This window comes from Neomonachus schauinslandi, chromosome 1, assembly GCF_002201575.2.
Source record: "Neomonachus schauinslandi chromosome 1, ASM220157v2, whole genome shotgun sequence".
Taxonomy (NCBI): domain Eukaryota; kingdom Metazoa; phylum Chordata; class Mammalia; order Carnivora; family Phocidae; genus Neomonachus; species Neomonachus schauinslandi.
The window spans coordinates 123,064,754-123,081,352 of record NC_058403.1 but is presented as its reverse complement, the minus strand read 5'-3'; the positions used below and the strand labels follow the sequence as shown (position 1 = coordinate 123,081,352).

The 16,599-nt window shown below is 43.2% G+C and overlaps 1 protein-coding gene across 2 annotated transcripts in view; it reads right to left on the bottom strand.

Moving 5' to 3' along the window:
* The window catches only part of MSL2 (MSL complex subunit 2), a 34,154-nt gene extending 30,744 nt beyond the window's left edge, over positions 1-3,410 (bottom strand). The window contains exons 1-2 of one of the 2 annotated variants that reach the window (XM_044915531.1): positions 3,231-3,410; positions 2,010-2,364 (exon numbers count right to left, since the gene is read on the bottom strand). In XM_044915531.1, coding sequence (XP_044771466.1) covers positions 2,010-2,151 — 142 coding nt within the window. In that variant the 5' untranslated portion in view covers positions 2,152-2,364; positions 3,231-3,410. Of the gene's footprint in view, positions 1-2,009; positions 2,502-3,230 lie in introns of those variants that run through there. The other variant, XM_021678763.2, reaches the window with a different exon arrangement.
* Positions 3,411-16,599: the final 13,189 nt, after the last annotated feature.

Genomic DNA, 16,599 nt, shown 5'->3' with positions numbered 1-16,599 from the left:
TGAGGTCAGTCAGAGACGGTAGGCCTGAACCTACATCCAGACTGCTAAAATTTAAGCCAGCTACTCAACTGTAATTAGGGTAAAAGTAGAACCCACACATCTTTTCCAGAGGATGGTGGAGTAGCTTGAACAAGAAGGAATAATGGCAAAGCCCCACTGTCAGAAAAATTCCCCTTGTGTTGCCAAGATTGGCTTTAAAAAAAAAAAAAAAAGCTACAATTGGATTTTTTAAAATGTAGCTTTATCTTTAATTTCATTTTTTAAAACCCAGGTTAGAATTTGGAAAAATGTTCAATTAGACCACAACTATCCTGAAGCTATTGATAAGAACTTAAAATTCCAAGCATCTACACGATTCAAAACTATCATTTCACACTTAAATTAGGCAGTTAAGTCCCATCCCCCTAGTAAAAAGGAGACTTACCAGATCTTTGAGTGTTACCTGGATAATGACATCACTCCCTATTGCTGTTCTAGCAGGCTAGGATGGGCTGCCCTTTGCCCTCTTTCCCATACATCACAAGAGTAGCAATCCCCCCCAAAAGAAAGGTTTGTAGAAAAGAAAGTTATAGCAGCTCATCTCCTCAGTTCAAAAAATATCAAAAGCTGTTAAGACATAAAAAGAAGCACTCCATAAAAAGTGGAAGTGGGGTAAGGGAGTACACTGAAGCCAAGCAAATTCATATTTGTAAAATTTAAGCTGAAAGGAAATTTGGAATCTAGCCCAAAGTTCTCATTTTACACATTAAGAAACTGAGGCCCAGGGCAGTGGTGATTTGCCCAGGGCAAATGCTTCCCTATAAAGGTCTTAAGTGTCTGTTACCAGTCACAGCAGGACTTAATCACATTCTAACAGTTACTTAAATGTTTATGAGATTAAGTACCTGGTATGCAAAAAACAATCTCCACCTCCTTTGCATCCCCTTCAGTGCCTTGCCCCAATGCTCTTCAGAAAATGATGCAAGATCCTCATATGAATATCGTATCCTCCTTCAGCCACTATAGCCACAAAATTTCTTTTATTTAAGATTAAAGTGAAAACCTGAAATGCCTGAATTTCTCAAGTTCTGACTAAACAAGTGCATCAGCAAAACCTCAAAACTTGGGGCAAAATAAGAATACGAAATGGAGTATAGCACTGTTGTGGTTTTTTTGACAGTTGCCATTTCCCTCATATTAATGTTTTCAGTCCAGGTTTTCTGAAAAAAGGTGCAAAGTTAAAAAATAATAATGGGTACAAAATTAATCCAAATTATTAGCACTTTTGAGACACTTCCATTAGACAATTTAGCATATCTTCACCTCTCAAAAATAACTTGAAAGTAGCCTACCCTGCACTAAATATTTTGGGGGGGAAAAAACCAACCATCTAAAATAACCGTCTACCAGGCCACAACATACTAAAACCACAAAATAAGGAACAATCCTGTAAAAATCCCACCAGCTAAAAAACAGTACCATCAGTCTTCCCGGGCTCACTGTTCACCGTCAAACTGTCAAAGCATTTGTTGAAGAACACGGAGGAAAGTTCTGCACCGAGTTCACAGGCTGTGGGTGCATCAGATTATACCACTACCCACACATAACACCAGTCTGGGGAAATGCAAACACGCCACATGTACATTTTTTAACCAGGCCTAACCACGTCTAACCAAAGTAAGTGTTGTCAGCTCTTTTAGCAAAGATTGGGGAAAAAAAAAAAAAAAGCAGCAATATGCAAGCACACTTCACTCATTTATAAAACCATCAACAGAAATGGCAAGGAACTGACCCGAGACGAATTAACAGTTCTGAACGTTAAGGCCGCCGTACAAAACGGTTTAGAAGAGCTGTCTTTCTGAAATGCCGGGCAAAAGTCCTTTGACGAGTGTCGAAACTAATGACCGTATACTAATGAACAAATAACAAAAGCTTAATACAAACTACCACGCCGCCAAACCGTTCCTGTTACCAATGCCCAGATTTTTTTTTAAACAAGCACTGAAAGGGAACAATAAAAAGCGTCTCACCGCAAACACAGCAAGAGAGGGACTGTCGGAAGTAAGGCAAGAGCCTGTTAATCTCTGTAAACGCCTTGGGGTCTCCGGGGTCGTAGTTGAGCACTAGGCGGCTCGCGGAAATGTAGAGAGCAGTAGCATTCACGGGGTTCATTGCAGACACTTCGACACCGTTGGCTCCCGGTTGAAAAGAAATTCCGGATCCAACTTTGTAAGCAGCCAGGGAACAATGGCGAATTTGCAACAAATCGGAGGAAATCAGAGAAGAACCACTGGCCAAAGTAGTAACCAAAATCCGTGCAAGTTTGTGGAGCTGAAGCAATCCTCCCACACATAGGGCCTTGGCGCCCCTCCTCCGTCCCTGAGACTTGCAGACACACAAAAAAAAAAAGAGAGAAAGAGATAGAAACCAGCGTTCGAGTTTGTCCCAGGCAGCCTCGGAGCGAAGAACGCGGGGGCTGCGGCACTCGGGCCGGGACTCGGCGCTCAGTCTAGCCCCGCGGCTCGGCGGGCGGCCTTCGCTGCATCTCCGGACGCGGAGGCACCTCCTCAGGGCGAGCTGAGCGGGCGCGGGAGCAGGCCCCGGCCCGGTCCGAGGGGCGGGCACGCTTCTCACGGGCTGCAGGGCCCTTACTCCATCACAGCGCCCGGCGCAGAGGTAGCGGCGACGGCGAGGAGGACGGCTCGGGCGTCGACTTCCTCAATCTAGTGCACCAAGACGCGGCGGCGGCGAATGTTGCAGTTGCGGCTGGCGGAGGCCGCCGCCGCTCTCTCCATATCGGACGCGGGGCCCGGACTGCGCCTAGCTCTCCGCCCCGGTAGTTACAACCCCGCTGTTCCCTGAGGTGGCAAAGCGGGCAGGAGAGTCCCCCACCCGGTAGGGGAGGGCCGGGGAGGAAGTGCGCGGGCCGGAGGCGGAGGCGGCGGCGGCGGCGGCGGCGGCGGCGGGAGGGGGCGGGGAGCAGGCCCGGTCGGGCCGCGGCGGCGCCCCTCGCTCAGTCGCTCACTGCGAGGTCACCAGGCGCAAGCGCCGCCCCCTCACTACCCGGCCATCTTCTCCGCGCCGCACACACGGAGACCTCCTCGGCCAAACACGACGGCCGCTGCTGCCCACGGCTCCCGCCCGGCCGCAGCTGAGGCGAGCACTCACACCGCCAGGCCCCGCCGCCGCCGCCCAGAGCACACAGCAAGGCCCCGCCGCAGGCCCCTCCCCCCGTGCCTCGCCGCCCTCACCCTGACTCCACGCGCCACTCTAACTCGGTAGGGCCCGGGCTGCTGCGGCCTTAATAAATCCCGCGGAGTGTGCGGCGCCTCAGGCCCTGCCGGCGACGACGACCGTTACCCCAACGGGCAAAGCCACTGTCATCCCCGAGACTCCCCCGCCGCCGTCGTCGCTAGCGCCTGCACGCATGCGCAGAGCACACTCTCACCCCTTCCCCCCCTTTCCTTTCCCTTCGCTTCCCTTTTCCCCTGCTTCTCCTCTAAGAGCCCCCTCCACACCCTCCCAGAGCTACCGGCTCGCTCCGCGCATGCGCACTCCAATATCAAGCTCCACCGCCTTTCGCCCTTACGCGTGCGCCTTGACCGCCCACCCAGAAAACCGGATAAACACAGCACCCCGCTCACGCCAGCCCCTCCCTGCTGCCAACCCACCCCGGCTTCACAGCGCATGCCTGGCTCTCCACTTACGGCTCTTAGAGCATGCTCTGTGCAAGCCGTTCTCTCCGCCCCTCCCCCATGCGTTCTCAAATTCCCTCTTAGGCGTGTGGGTTGTGGCGAAACATTTGTTAGCTGACCCATCCTTCCACAGTTTGGGCTTTAAGCTTCTCGCAGTACACTGCTTCCTCCGTGCCCGCCAACGCTGAGGCCCGGCGGGGTCGCGCCATGTGGCTGGCGCTCCGCCCTGGCGGCCTTTCCTCGCCCTGACTGACCACTGTATGAGGAAATAGTCCCGCACGGCCCTAAGCCCCGCCCTCGCGGCCTTTCTCCTAGAACGGCGCTTTCCAAGCACCGAAAGGGCGCTACCGGGGCCTGCTTGCACAGCCCGAGCCGGGAAGATCGACAGCAATCAGCGTGGCCACGCGCCCAGCCGGCGTGCGGGCGACGTTTCCTAGATTAGGATCGCGGCCAGCGTCAATGGCAGCTTGAGGTCACTAAGACCCTGGAAGGCGGTCTGTAACCGTTGGGGCTCGGACCCACCTCCCCTTTCCCGCCCATCAGAACTGGGCTCTTTCTGCGGCCTCTTGTCCTTGGAGTCAGACCTACGCGAGCCGCCCAGCCTCCTGGGGCGCCGACCCGGACCTCACCGAGCTCGTACGGGAAAACTGTCCAATTTAAAAGCAAAACGAAACCCTTTTTTACTCTTTTGACAGACTTAACCCTTCTTTGTGAACAGAGCTCTTGAAGAGTCCACGGTCCTGCTTTAGAACGGACCCAAGTCCTTGAAAGTATTCATCTGTTTTTTTTTAAACAAGCTTTCACCTTATGTTTTTGCAGGAGACCAGGGACAGAGATATAAATAAACAAAAGCCTAACAACATATGATTCCCCTCGTCTCTAAAAGTACAAAACTTTTTTTGAGTAGCACAAATAGAAACAGCATAGGAACCGTTTTTACCTCTGGACACACCAAAGCTCTTCAGCATAGTTTTTTGCACAAAATAAATGATCTACGTGTGTTTGCAAAGTGAAATTTATGACATGTATATCTTTTGGGGGCACAAATACAGTTAGTTTTAGGGACTTTCTATTTAGAGTAGAAAATAAGATAAGGGAACCCAATAACTTCTGATAAATAATTTCTCGTGCCATATGATGACAGGTTTATTTTCTTTACAAGGGCTAGCATATTATCAGCACTTAACGTATTAAGCAATGGAAATCTAACTTCCTAATTTTGTTAGGCAGCAAACAGAAATTAAAGTTGTGCAAAGTATATTTGGTCGTCTTGTATCTGGAAAATAACAAATATTCTCAAATTCATTCTCTTGTTTAAAAGCCCCATCTTCCTTGGGTCGTTTGTTTGATAAGTGATCTTTTCTAAGCTCACCTTCAAATAAAACTGTTATATTATACAGTTCTATTTTTGTTCCAGACTCAATTCTTGTTCCACAAACCACAGGTTGTTTTCCTCCAGAGGAGCAACACGGAGAGTAAAATAATCAGTGCTGTTTTCCATTCAGGCAACATAAATTAGCAGTCACCCTAGGCAAGTGATTACTTTAGGGCCTTAACCTTGCTGATTTTCTCATAACTGGACTTTTTTAACCACTTGAGATGTTTGCAACCTAAATTAAGATTAATTTTATTGATAGTCTGTGTGTGAGACAGAGAGAAAGAAACTTGAACCATTTTGTTTTTTTTTAGTCTCTGAGATTGCTTGCAACTGGTGATAAGTATATGGCATTTAGAAGCAAAGCATCTCCACATTGAGGTATATTGTCTGTAATAACTATTTGGTTGCTGGAGCCTTCCCTAAAAAGAAAACAATGAACTCTTTATAGAAAATGAAGTATTTGGATCAAATATTTAGGAGAAATCATATGTAACTCAAATCTCAAAGTATCAATGTAATTTTTTTCATATTTTATATTTAATTATTATTTGGAAGTAAAAGTGTTAGGGTTGCCAGATCTAACAAAAATACAAGATGCCAGTTAAAAATTTTTAATAAGCTTTTTTTTTTAAAGATTTTATTCATTTATTTGACAGAGAGAGACACAGTGAGATAGGGAACACAAGCAGGGGGAGTGGGAGAGGGAGAAGCAGGCTTCCCGCTGAGCAGGGAGCCTGATGCGGGGCTGGATCCCAGGACCCTGGGATCATGACCTGAGCCGAAGGCAGACGCTTAATGACTGAGCTACCCAGGCGCCCCAATAAGCTTTTTATTTGAGAACAGTTTTGAATTTTCAGAATTATTACACAGATAGTACTGACAGTTCTCATATATTCCATTTCCCCTATTATTAACATCTTACATTAGTATGTACATTTGTTGCAATTAACAATAGTAATACATTATTATTAAGTAAAATCCATATTTTATTCATATTTCTTCAGGGTTTTTTTCCTAATGTCCTTTTTCTGATCCAGCATCCTATCCAGGATATCACATTACATTTAGTCATGTCTCCTCAGGCTCCTCTTGGCACCCAGTTAAATTTTCATTTCAGACAAACAACAAATACTTGTTTTCTTTTTATTGTCTGTATTTCCTACCCATTTTGAGTTAAAGCTCCCCTTTTCTGTCTTCCAAGATTGGCAACTGCTTGCCTCTTTCATTGCACTTCTCAAACTACATGGCAACTGTTGGTTTAGCAACTGCTAGAAGATCAGAGTTTCTCCCTCTTTGACTTTTATCATCATTGTCTAGCATAAGGCTTGGCTTATAATGGGTACTCAGTAATTGTTAAAACAATGATGAATTATTAGAAATGCAATTATATAAGTAAACTCCCCAGTACAGTGTATGGTTCAAAATAGGCATGGACAAGTGTTTGCTTTTCCTTGGGGAGAAACAGAAAATGTGTTATAAACTTAAAGACAGTTCTTATCTCAGCTTAATCAATGTCAATTCTAAGATCCTTAATAAAACCAGATGTGTGGATTGATTTGAAACACTCAGAATAATCAATCAACAAGTATTTATTGATTATACTCAAGCACTTTGGGGACAATAAAGAAAATGCGTAAGTAGTTGTAGTTATACTTTCAAAGAACAAAGATCAGGCTGGCATTAAGTGAGAGGGAGTTTCTGAGTGGTTGGGCCCTTTATAAAATTATGAAGTCGTTGTTTGCCTCTCTTTGCCCATCTCTTTCACCCTCCTTTCTCTGCCACCCCTCCACTTTTTCTTTCTCCACCAAAAACTATCCAGAGATGTTTCCTCTCCCGCCTTCCCAGGCTGCATATCTCCCTGACCGCCTAGTATCTCCACTCCACTGCCTTCAGCATTATACTCATCTGTTATGGAATGTTTGTGCACCCTCACCGGCTCCCCAAATTCATGTACTGAAATCCCAACCCCTACAAGCTGGTATCAGGAGGTGGAGGCCTTTGGGAGATAATTAGGTCGTGAGAATAGAGCCCTCTTTAATGGGATTAGTGCCCTTACAAAAGAGACTCCAGAGACCTCCCTCACTCTCTCTGCTATGTAAGGATACAATGGGAAATCAGCCTCATCTTCAACCCAGAAGAGAACCCTCACCAAGTGACCATGCCAGCACCCTGATCTCACATTTCCAGCATCCACAGCTGTGAGAAATAATTGTTTGCTGTTTAAGCCACCCAGTTTATAGTATTGTATTACAGCAGCCCAAACTAAGACACCATCCCTACCAAATTTTAACTAGCGCAGACTGTCACTGTGGAAAGAAATCAATCTGATTAACCTCAATCTATGGGAGAGTGATAATAATTTAATCTAAACTAACAACAAATCAGAGACCGGCCAGAGCAATTACCTCTTTACAAGGAGCAATAAACCAGGTGAAATTAAAACAGGGCCTAATCGAAACCAATCCTTCCATTCTTCCCTGACCACTGCTCTCTGAGTGTTATCAAACCTTATCTTCCATCTTCTGCTCTTTAGTTGTGGTCCTACCTCGCCCCTTCTCACTCAGTCTTAGAGCCCCCCAAAAAGGAAATGCTTCCATTTAGGGTGCCTGGGTGGCTCAGTTGGTTAAGTGACTGCCTTCGGTTCAGGTCATGATCCTGGAGTCCCAGGATCGAGTCCCGCATCGGGCTAGCTGCTCAGCGGGGAGTCTGCTTCTCCCTCTCCCGCCTCTTGTGCTCTCTCTCTCTCTCACTCTTTCTCTCAAATAAATAAATAAAATCTTTAAAAAAAAATGCTTCCATTTGGATATCAACTCCTGGTGATATTTTTTCTGTGACTTCTTTCAAATCAGTACATCTATCCATTTGTATTATCCAAAACATTTATTTAGCAAGTCTAGCACCCATTTATTTTATATCTCAAATATTAAATTGCCTTCAGCTTCTTTATCCCTACCTCTAGCCCAAACAAAGCAGTTTACTTTATTGGTCATCTGCCTAGTACAGTGCCAGACACATATGAAGGTAGCCACTAAATGTTACTATTTTTATTCCCTAACACACTTTCAAATCTATTCAAATGCCTATTAAATTTGTTCAGTAATTTATGCAACCAACATTTATTGTCAGTTATATGCCAGGCATTCAGAATACAAAAATGAATAATTCAACAGTTTCCAGCCCTCAAAGAGTTCACAGTTTAGTTGAAGTGGCAGCTATGCACGTAGCTAATTTATAATTCAGAGTCGTAAGGATTTAAGGGATGCACTCGATGTAAATTCAAAATGTCTTAGCAGATATTTCTGCAACATTATGGGTTAAACAAGCTTGTGTGAACTTTCCTGGGAAAATAACTGCAATTATTCATAGCATCGTGTCTAAGGGAAAATGTGTTCTGCATTCCAAACAGTCAATTTAAAATTGAATTTTTGGAACACAGCCCATTCGTCCCTGGGGGCTGTCTATTTCTCCTTTATCTAAGATCCCTATCTGTCTTAGGACAATGTATATCTTTTTACAACTCCCACCTGTTCCATATGGTCTATGGTGCTAGCTGAGGGTTGCTAGTCACCAACTTACTTTACAGGGCTCAGCGCTACACAACCGAGATAGTCCTCTGGTCAAGCAGGTTGAGTCAAGCAGGTAGGACTAAAGGAACCTCAATCCTTAATTTGCTCAACATTTTCCTATTAGGGAAGGTAGTAGGAAAAGTTCATCAAGTGAGTGATGAGAGTTTGGAATTGCTGCTATATAAAATGAGAAAGGGAGCTGCTTAGGGACAGGGAAAGGGATTGCAGGAGCAATGTCAAAAAGGGTACATCACTTGGGTAGAATAGGATCCCTAAAAATATCTAAATATACACTCCTGGACAATAAGATTTTCAAAATGGTCTTTATAACTCGCAGACAGACTAGGGACTAGGAATGAAGATTTCTAATCTGATGCTGAGAAAACTAGACTTTATGAGGCAATTATCTTCCTTGTTATTCCTGAACTTTGGGAGATAGCATGGGGTAGTGGAATGAGCATGAACAAATCTTTATTCCAATACATACTGTGTAGACTTGGGAAAAAATATTCATGTTCTCTGAGCTTTAGTTTTCTCATCTATAAAATAGGGACAATAATACTTTCCTTGAAGGATTACCACAGGGAGTCATATCTTCATCAAATGTGTTTCTAGGGGTGCCTGGGTGGCTCAGTCGTTAAGCGTCTGCCTTCGGCTCAGGTCATGATCCCAGGGTCCTGGGATCGAGCCCCGCATCGGGCTCCCTGCTCGGCAGGAAGCCTGCTTCTCTCTCTCCCACTTACCCTGCTTGTGTTCTCTCTCTGGCTGTCTCTCTCTGTCAAATAAATAAATAAAATCTTAAAAAAAAAATGTGTTTCTAACACAGGCAGTATGGATATACAGGTGAAAAAGAAAGTCTCAGTTCTAGTCCACAGGTTAAGACCGAAATGAATATACAATTGTAACGCAATGAGACAGTATTTCAGTTATGGTCCTATATAAACATGAGAAGGGACACAACCAGACATGGAAGCTCAGGAAAATATGAAGGAAGTGATTTATAAAATGGGACCTGAGGGACCAATGGGAGAAACAGAAGAAGGTTAGGAAGAGTCTCTAAACAGAAGGGAGAGCATATAAAAAGGCCTAGAGTAAGAAGTTTGCATATTTGGGAAACTTCATGTAGTTGAGTAGCAAATACAGTAAATACAGAGGAAAAGTGTTGAGAAATGAGTTGGAATAATAAACAGAGACCAGATTACAAAGAACCTCAGGGTCATCCTGAGGTTAATGGAGCATCATAAAAAATTGACTTGGTGTGCAGGGGCAAGATTAGAAGCAGAGAGACCAATTAAGAAGCTACTGCAGGGACGCCTGGGTGGCTCAGTCGGTTACGCGTCTGCCTTCGCTCGGGTCATGATCCCAGGGTCCTGGGATCGAGCCCCACATCGGGCTCCTTGCTCAGCGGGGAACCTGCTTCTCCCTCTCCCTCTGCTTGTGCTCTCTCTGTCAAATAAATAAAATCTTTAAAAAAAAAAAAAAAAAAAAAGAAGCTACTGCAGTATTTTACCAAAAGATGATCTTATCTTGCCCAGAGGTTGGCAAATTATAGTCCAAAGGCCAAATCTGGCACCTTGCCTATTTTTGCATGGTGCACAAGAATGCTTTTTTTACATTTTATTTTATTTTTTTTTTAAAGATTTTATTTATTTATTTGAGAGAGAGAGAGAGAATGAGAGAGAGAGAGAGCACATGAGAGTGGGGAGGGTCAGAGGGAGAAGCAGACTCCCCGCCGAGCAGGGAGCCCGATGCGGGACTCGATCCCGGGACTCCAGGATCATGACCTGAGCCGAAGGCAGTCGCTTAACCAACTGAGCCACCCAGGCGCCCTTTTTTTACATTTTAAAATGGTTTTTAAAAATGAAAATAATAACACTTTATGACACATGAAAATTATATGAAATTTAATTTTCAGTGTCCATAAATATTTATTGGAACACAGCCATGCTCAACCATTTATGAATTGTCTAGGGTATCTTTTGCATAACTACAACAGATTTGAGTAGTTGTGACATGCAAAGCCTAAAATATTTACTTTCTGGCCTTTTACATTAAAAAAAAATTGCTGACCCTTGATCTTGGGCATCAAACTAAGGTGGTGGCAGTGAGGGATGAGAGATAACGAGACTGAATCAATAGGACTTGGGGCATGTTGGGATGTGAGAATGAGGGACAAAGATGATATGATATCCAAGTTCTCTAACTGTGACAATGATAATGAATACTTCCATGGCCTTACCATGTGCCAGGCACTGATCTAAGTATTTTAACATATTAACTCATTACTCTGCTCTACAGTCCTATGAAGTAAAAGCTATTCTTACCATTCCCATTTCACATGTGAGGAAACTGAATCACAGAGGTCTAGTAGTTTGTTCAAAGTCATAGATCTAATAGAAATGAGAATTGAATCCATGCTGTCTGGTTCTAGAATCCCTACTCTTAAAACTATTCCAAAAATTCACAGAGCGGGGGAACTCAGCAGGAAAAATAGGTTTGGAGGGAAATGATGAAAGCAAGTTGTGGACATGTATAGTTAAAAGTCGTCTGGGACGTCCAAGTGAATGTCCAGTAGGCAGTTCTGGACATTGAGTCTGGTGCTGTGTGTTTAGGGGAGAGGAGTCTATCTTTGAGATATAGACTTGAGAGTCAGCAGCATACACACGGCAATAGAAATCATGAGAGAGATACAGGTTACCCAGTGGGAATAAGAAGAGAAGACTAAGAATGAAACCCTGATGACCACCAAAATTTAATAAACAGCACAAAAGAGACTGAGAAGGAGCAGTCATAGAGGTAGGTAGCAAACTGAGAAGATTTCTCATTTTTAGTGATGTAATGTGCGTAAAGTATCCAGCATAATAAGCAGAACTGGCATCATAAACAGTAGCTCCTTTTACTATTAAAATCTTATTTGAAAGGTCTAACCCTTTCTTAGCTGTGGTTTGGGGCTATTCCAAATCTTTTGCACATTCCCATGTCTTTAAACACCCATCTCGCCTTGTCTTCCAATTCTTTGCAGAGGACCTTATCTCTATTTTTAGGAGAAAATCAAGATCTTCTTCTCTACATCAAAATATTCCATAATTCCCCATCTCTCATTCTTCCCTTCTATTTCTGGCTTCCTCCAGGACTTTCCTCAATGGTTTTCCCAAATTTTACTTCTTCAGCCTGCCACCCCTCTTGCTATATTCCCTAGTTCTGTCTAGCTATGCCATATGCTTCAAAAATCATCTTTCACAGCTTTTCTCTCTTCCTCTAACCTGTCAAACTTTTGGTAGAATTCAACCTTATTTCTTTTTTTTTCTTTTTTTTCTTTTTTTAGTTAACCATTAATTTCTTGACCTCTTGAAATAAGATTTCCTTCTCCACCACTCTGCTGAAACTATATTCTTCAAAACCACAGAGGGCCCCGCTGTTTGATTTATTGTCCAATCATTACTTTCAATAATGGTATATTAAAATGTCCTTTCCGCGCGCCTGGGTGGCTCAGTTGGTTAGGCGGCTGCCTTCGGCTCAGGTCATGATCCTGGAGTCCCGGGATCGAGTCCCGCATCGGGCTCCCTGCTCGGCGGGGAGTCTGCTTCTCCCTCTGACCCTCCCCCCTCTCATGCTCTCTCTATCTCATTCTCTCTCTCAAATAAATAAATAAAATCTTAAAAAAATAATAAAAATAAAATAAAATGTCCTTTCCTTTCTTTTTATTACATTTTGGGTAGATTCCTTCACTTTCTGGTTAATCAAGTCTGGTCTAATTTAAAACTGAATCAGGCATAAGTCTGGCTAAAATCACAGAAAACCTGAAGTAACACTGCTGAAACAAAACAGAAATTTACTTCTGTCGTGTTTAAAAAAAAAAAAAAGTCTGGAGGTAGGCTAGGCACAGCTGGCATGACAGTTTCACTGTCATCAAGGACCCAGTTTCTGTCTTTGTGACCCACCATCCAAATACATCTACCTTCAAGTTCATTATAGCCCAAGACAGCTACTGAAGCTTCAACGCTTCAGACAATAGGAAAGAGGAAGGGAGAACAAAAGGGACCACCTCCCAGCTGAGTCAATGCCTTTTAAGCAGCCTCCAATTTTTAGCATCCCACGTAACGCATTTCTTTGGCCCATAACTTAGGCACTTTGCCATGCCCAGATGGAAGGGAGTCTGGAAATATAGTCCTTTCATAGGTGCATGGACATGCCAGGTAAAATGGAAGAAGTTCTATTACTAAGGAAGAAGGAGAGAATAGAATCTGGATGCCACTTGAAATTTCGGCCACAAACTACAATTTCAAAATGTTTTTTTTTTAATCTTTTTTTTTTAAGATTTTATTTATTTATTTGAGAGAGAGAATGAGAGAGAGAGAGCACATGAGAGGGGGGAGGGTCAGAGGGAGAAGCAGGCTCCCTGCCGAGCAGGGAGCCCGATGCGGGACTCGATCCCGGGACTCCAGGATCATGACCTGAGCCGAAGGCAGTCGCTTAACCAACTGAGCCACCCAGGCGCCCTCAAAATGTTTTAAAATTTCATCTTTTCCTCTTTTTTTTCTCTTCAAGATATAACTCCTCTGACCTGTTGGTATAAAGAGGAGACGAAAAGGGACAAGTGCAGTAGCACTCTTAGGCCCAGACTAGAAGGGCAACTCTGGTAATGCCTCTCCTCCTGTCAGGTTGAGGGGTCCACAGAACAAAGGAGATTTGCCCAAGAGCTGAGAAGTGGTCAAGAGACAGCAATTGATAATAGAGATTAGATGTTTGGGTTGAGCTGAGCCAGTCAGGATCCTGGAAAAATGAGAAAGTCAGTAGGAAGAGAGGGGAGGTGAGCCAGGATTCATGGTTGGAAGACAAATTCTGCCACAATCTGGTGTGAAATTCTGAGGATTTCAAAAATTCTAAATTCAAACCTGATCTTTCATGTTGTTTTGCAAATTTATTTGTTAGAGTAAGAGGCTGAAACATATTTTATTTAAAATTTTGTTAGTTTGATTTATAACTTGTAGATTTGGAGACATATGGTATGTGGGTCTGCGAGCTGCCATTTGTACTCTTGCCCTGGGCCCTGCAAATGATCTGGTGGACCTGTATAACTGTCTACTCAAATGAGAAGGACTGTAGCTCTCACTAATGGTTGTCACTGCTTCTCTGGTTAACGTTAACTAGCAACTGAAGTTCTGAGTGGCAGGCATCCAAGTGCAGGGTGTCTCTTTGGGTATGCATTTGCATTTTCCTAAATCCTACTTCTGAGTGTTCACTCACATGTGCCCTCACATGGGGGAACACCTCTGGCTTGGCCACTTCCAGGGCCTCTTCTGTTCCCATTCTCAACACTCCATCCCATGGTCTCTTGATGCTAGACCCCTCTTGGTGGTGATAGCTCCCTTAAGTGGGGTATTGCCAAAATGGCTCAATCTCAGTTACTTTCTTCAGGGCCCTTCTAACAGGAAATACTCATCTCTGCTATGAAAAAATAGTGGGACTTTAGGCTACTCCATAGCATAACCCCAATCTCCGCTTGATATCTCTCTCCGGTTTCTTTCCCTTTGCTCAGATTGAGTCCCCTGCCCAAGAATACATTCAACCAGGAAATCAGCTTCCCTTCCCAACCACCACCCCCCCTCCAGCCTTTCTTGATGTTGAGAATGGAGAAAAAGCACGGCTTCCCTGTGAGAGGAACACACAGCCACAAGGCTGGACTCTGGCTCTCCATCTCCTCCCTCTTTTTCTGTGAACTAGGAAGAGAGAGAGGGTTGGGGTGGTGGCTAGTGCTGGCAGGGCTAGTATTGTTGGCTCTTGGTCCTGAGGAAGATGGTTGCAAAAATTGAGGTCCTCAGCTTCATTGTCCCTAGCTGTGGGCTGTTATCTCCAATCCTGGAACAAAGGAGAGGTAGGTAGCATTCAACAATATCAACCCAATTTACCAAACCTTGATCCTTACTTCACTGCTCTGTCTGAAAAAATTTTATCATTATTACATCTCTCTTCTGAAAACATTCTCTTTTGTTCTGTGATTTGTACTGAATTTTCCTATTTCTGTGTATTCTCTTTCTCTTTCTCATTTGCAGATTATTTCTTCCTATTTCAGTTTGATATTTAAGATACCCCTAAATTGAAATCAGCTATTTACATCTCTGTCTCACTTATTAGACTGTAAGTTTTTTTGAGAGCCTAAAGTATTAGTTCATTTATTTTTCAGTGAATGAATGAGTAGTTGAATGAACGAATTCAGGACACAGGCATTAACCCTTCTTATTTCATACTCTCATTCTGGAAACTCATTCACTCAAATGGTTCAAGCTATCCCTTTTTCTTAAATAACTATTATATCAATATCTCTGCTTTGATATCTCTTCTGAGCTTCAGATTTGCATCTCTAGCTTCTTGCTTCCATTTTCATCTAGATGTCCTGCAGTCACCTTAAAATTTATATATCCAAAACCAAACTCATGATCATTTTTCCAATATCCAGATCTCACTTTACTCTTGTCCATGCCTTTGTCACTCTCTTTCTCTAAAGCGTATAACCTTGGAGTTACCACTTTGACCCCTCAAGTCTTACCAATTTTTTTTCTTAAAACAATAACATATCACCCGGAGCTCCTGGATGGCTCAGTTAGTTAAGCATCTAACTCTTGATTTCGGCTCAGGTCATGATCTCAGGGTTATGAGATCAAGCCATGTTGGGCTCCTCGCTGGGCATGGAACCTGCTTAAGATTCTTTCTTTCCTGGGGCACCTGGGTGGCTCAGTCGTTAAGCATCTGCCTTTGGCTCAGGTCATGATCCCAGGGTCCTGGGATTGAGCCCCACGTCGGGCTCCCTGCTCAGCGGAGAGTCTGCTTCTCCCTCTCCCACTCTCCCTGCTTGTGTTCCTCTCTCACTGTGTCTCTCTCTGTCAAATAAATAAATAAAATCTTTTTAAAAAAAAGATTCTTTCTCTCCCTCTGCCTCCGCCCCTCCCCCGCCTTCCTCTCTAAAAAACAAAACAAAACAAAACAAAAACTTAAAAAAAAGTCACCTTATCACAATTATTATGATTCCACTTATATGAGGTACTTAGAAGAGTCAAACTCATAAAGACTGAAAGTATGATAGTGGTTGAAGGGATGTCGGAGAGTTATTGTCTAATGGGTATAGAGTTTCAGTTTTACAAGATAAAAAAGAGTTATAGGGACAGGTGGTGGTGGTGGTTGCACAACAGTATGAGTATACTTAATACCACTGAACTGTACACTTAAAAATGGTTAAGATGGTAACTGTTATGTGTATTTTACAACAATAAAAAAGTGAAACCACAAGCTACTTTATTATAAATGTTAACTGTAAACAACTTACAAACACAAGAAAGACCATCTAAAACCTGTTAACAATTTGTCTTAAGAGACTTCTCTTGATGCGTACATAAATACATATATTTTTCCACCAAAATGAGATCACGAATATAATTCTATTTTGGAGTTTGCTTTTTTCAGTTGACAGTATGCCATAAGCATTTTTCCATGTTGTTAAATTTCTTCCTACAACAGTGATTCTCAAATTGTCGTCCCTGGCAGAATCAGCATCACCTAAGCACTTGTAAATGCAAATTCTTGCTCACTGTTCCAGACCTACTGAATCAGAAACTCTGGGGTAAGCTCAGTAGGTTGTTTTAACAGGCCCTTCAGGTAATTCTGACATACTCATAAGTGTGAGAGACCCCGTTTTACAATTGTGACTTTTAACGGGTGATGCTATTCCATTGAATAGCAATGCCATAATCTTCTTAAGTACACTGCTATTGTTGGATATTGAGGTTATTAATTTATCACTATTTAAATAATACTCTAGTGCATATTCTTGCAGGTAAATTTTGAAGACATCCATGAGAGGGAAATAAACCTTTACTTCATTTAAGCCATTGTATTTAGGAGTTCTTTTATACAGCAACTTAGCTTATACCCTAATATACCATCTTTACCTCTAACTTACAGTTGACTCCTAGCCAGACTCTGTAGT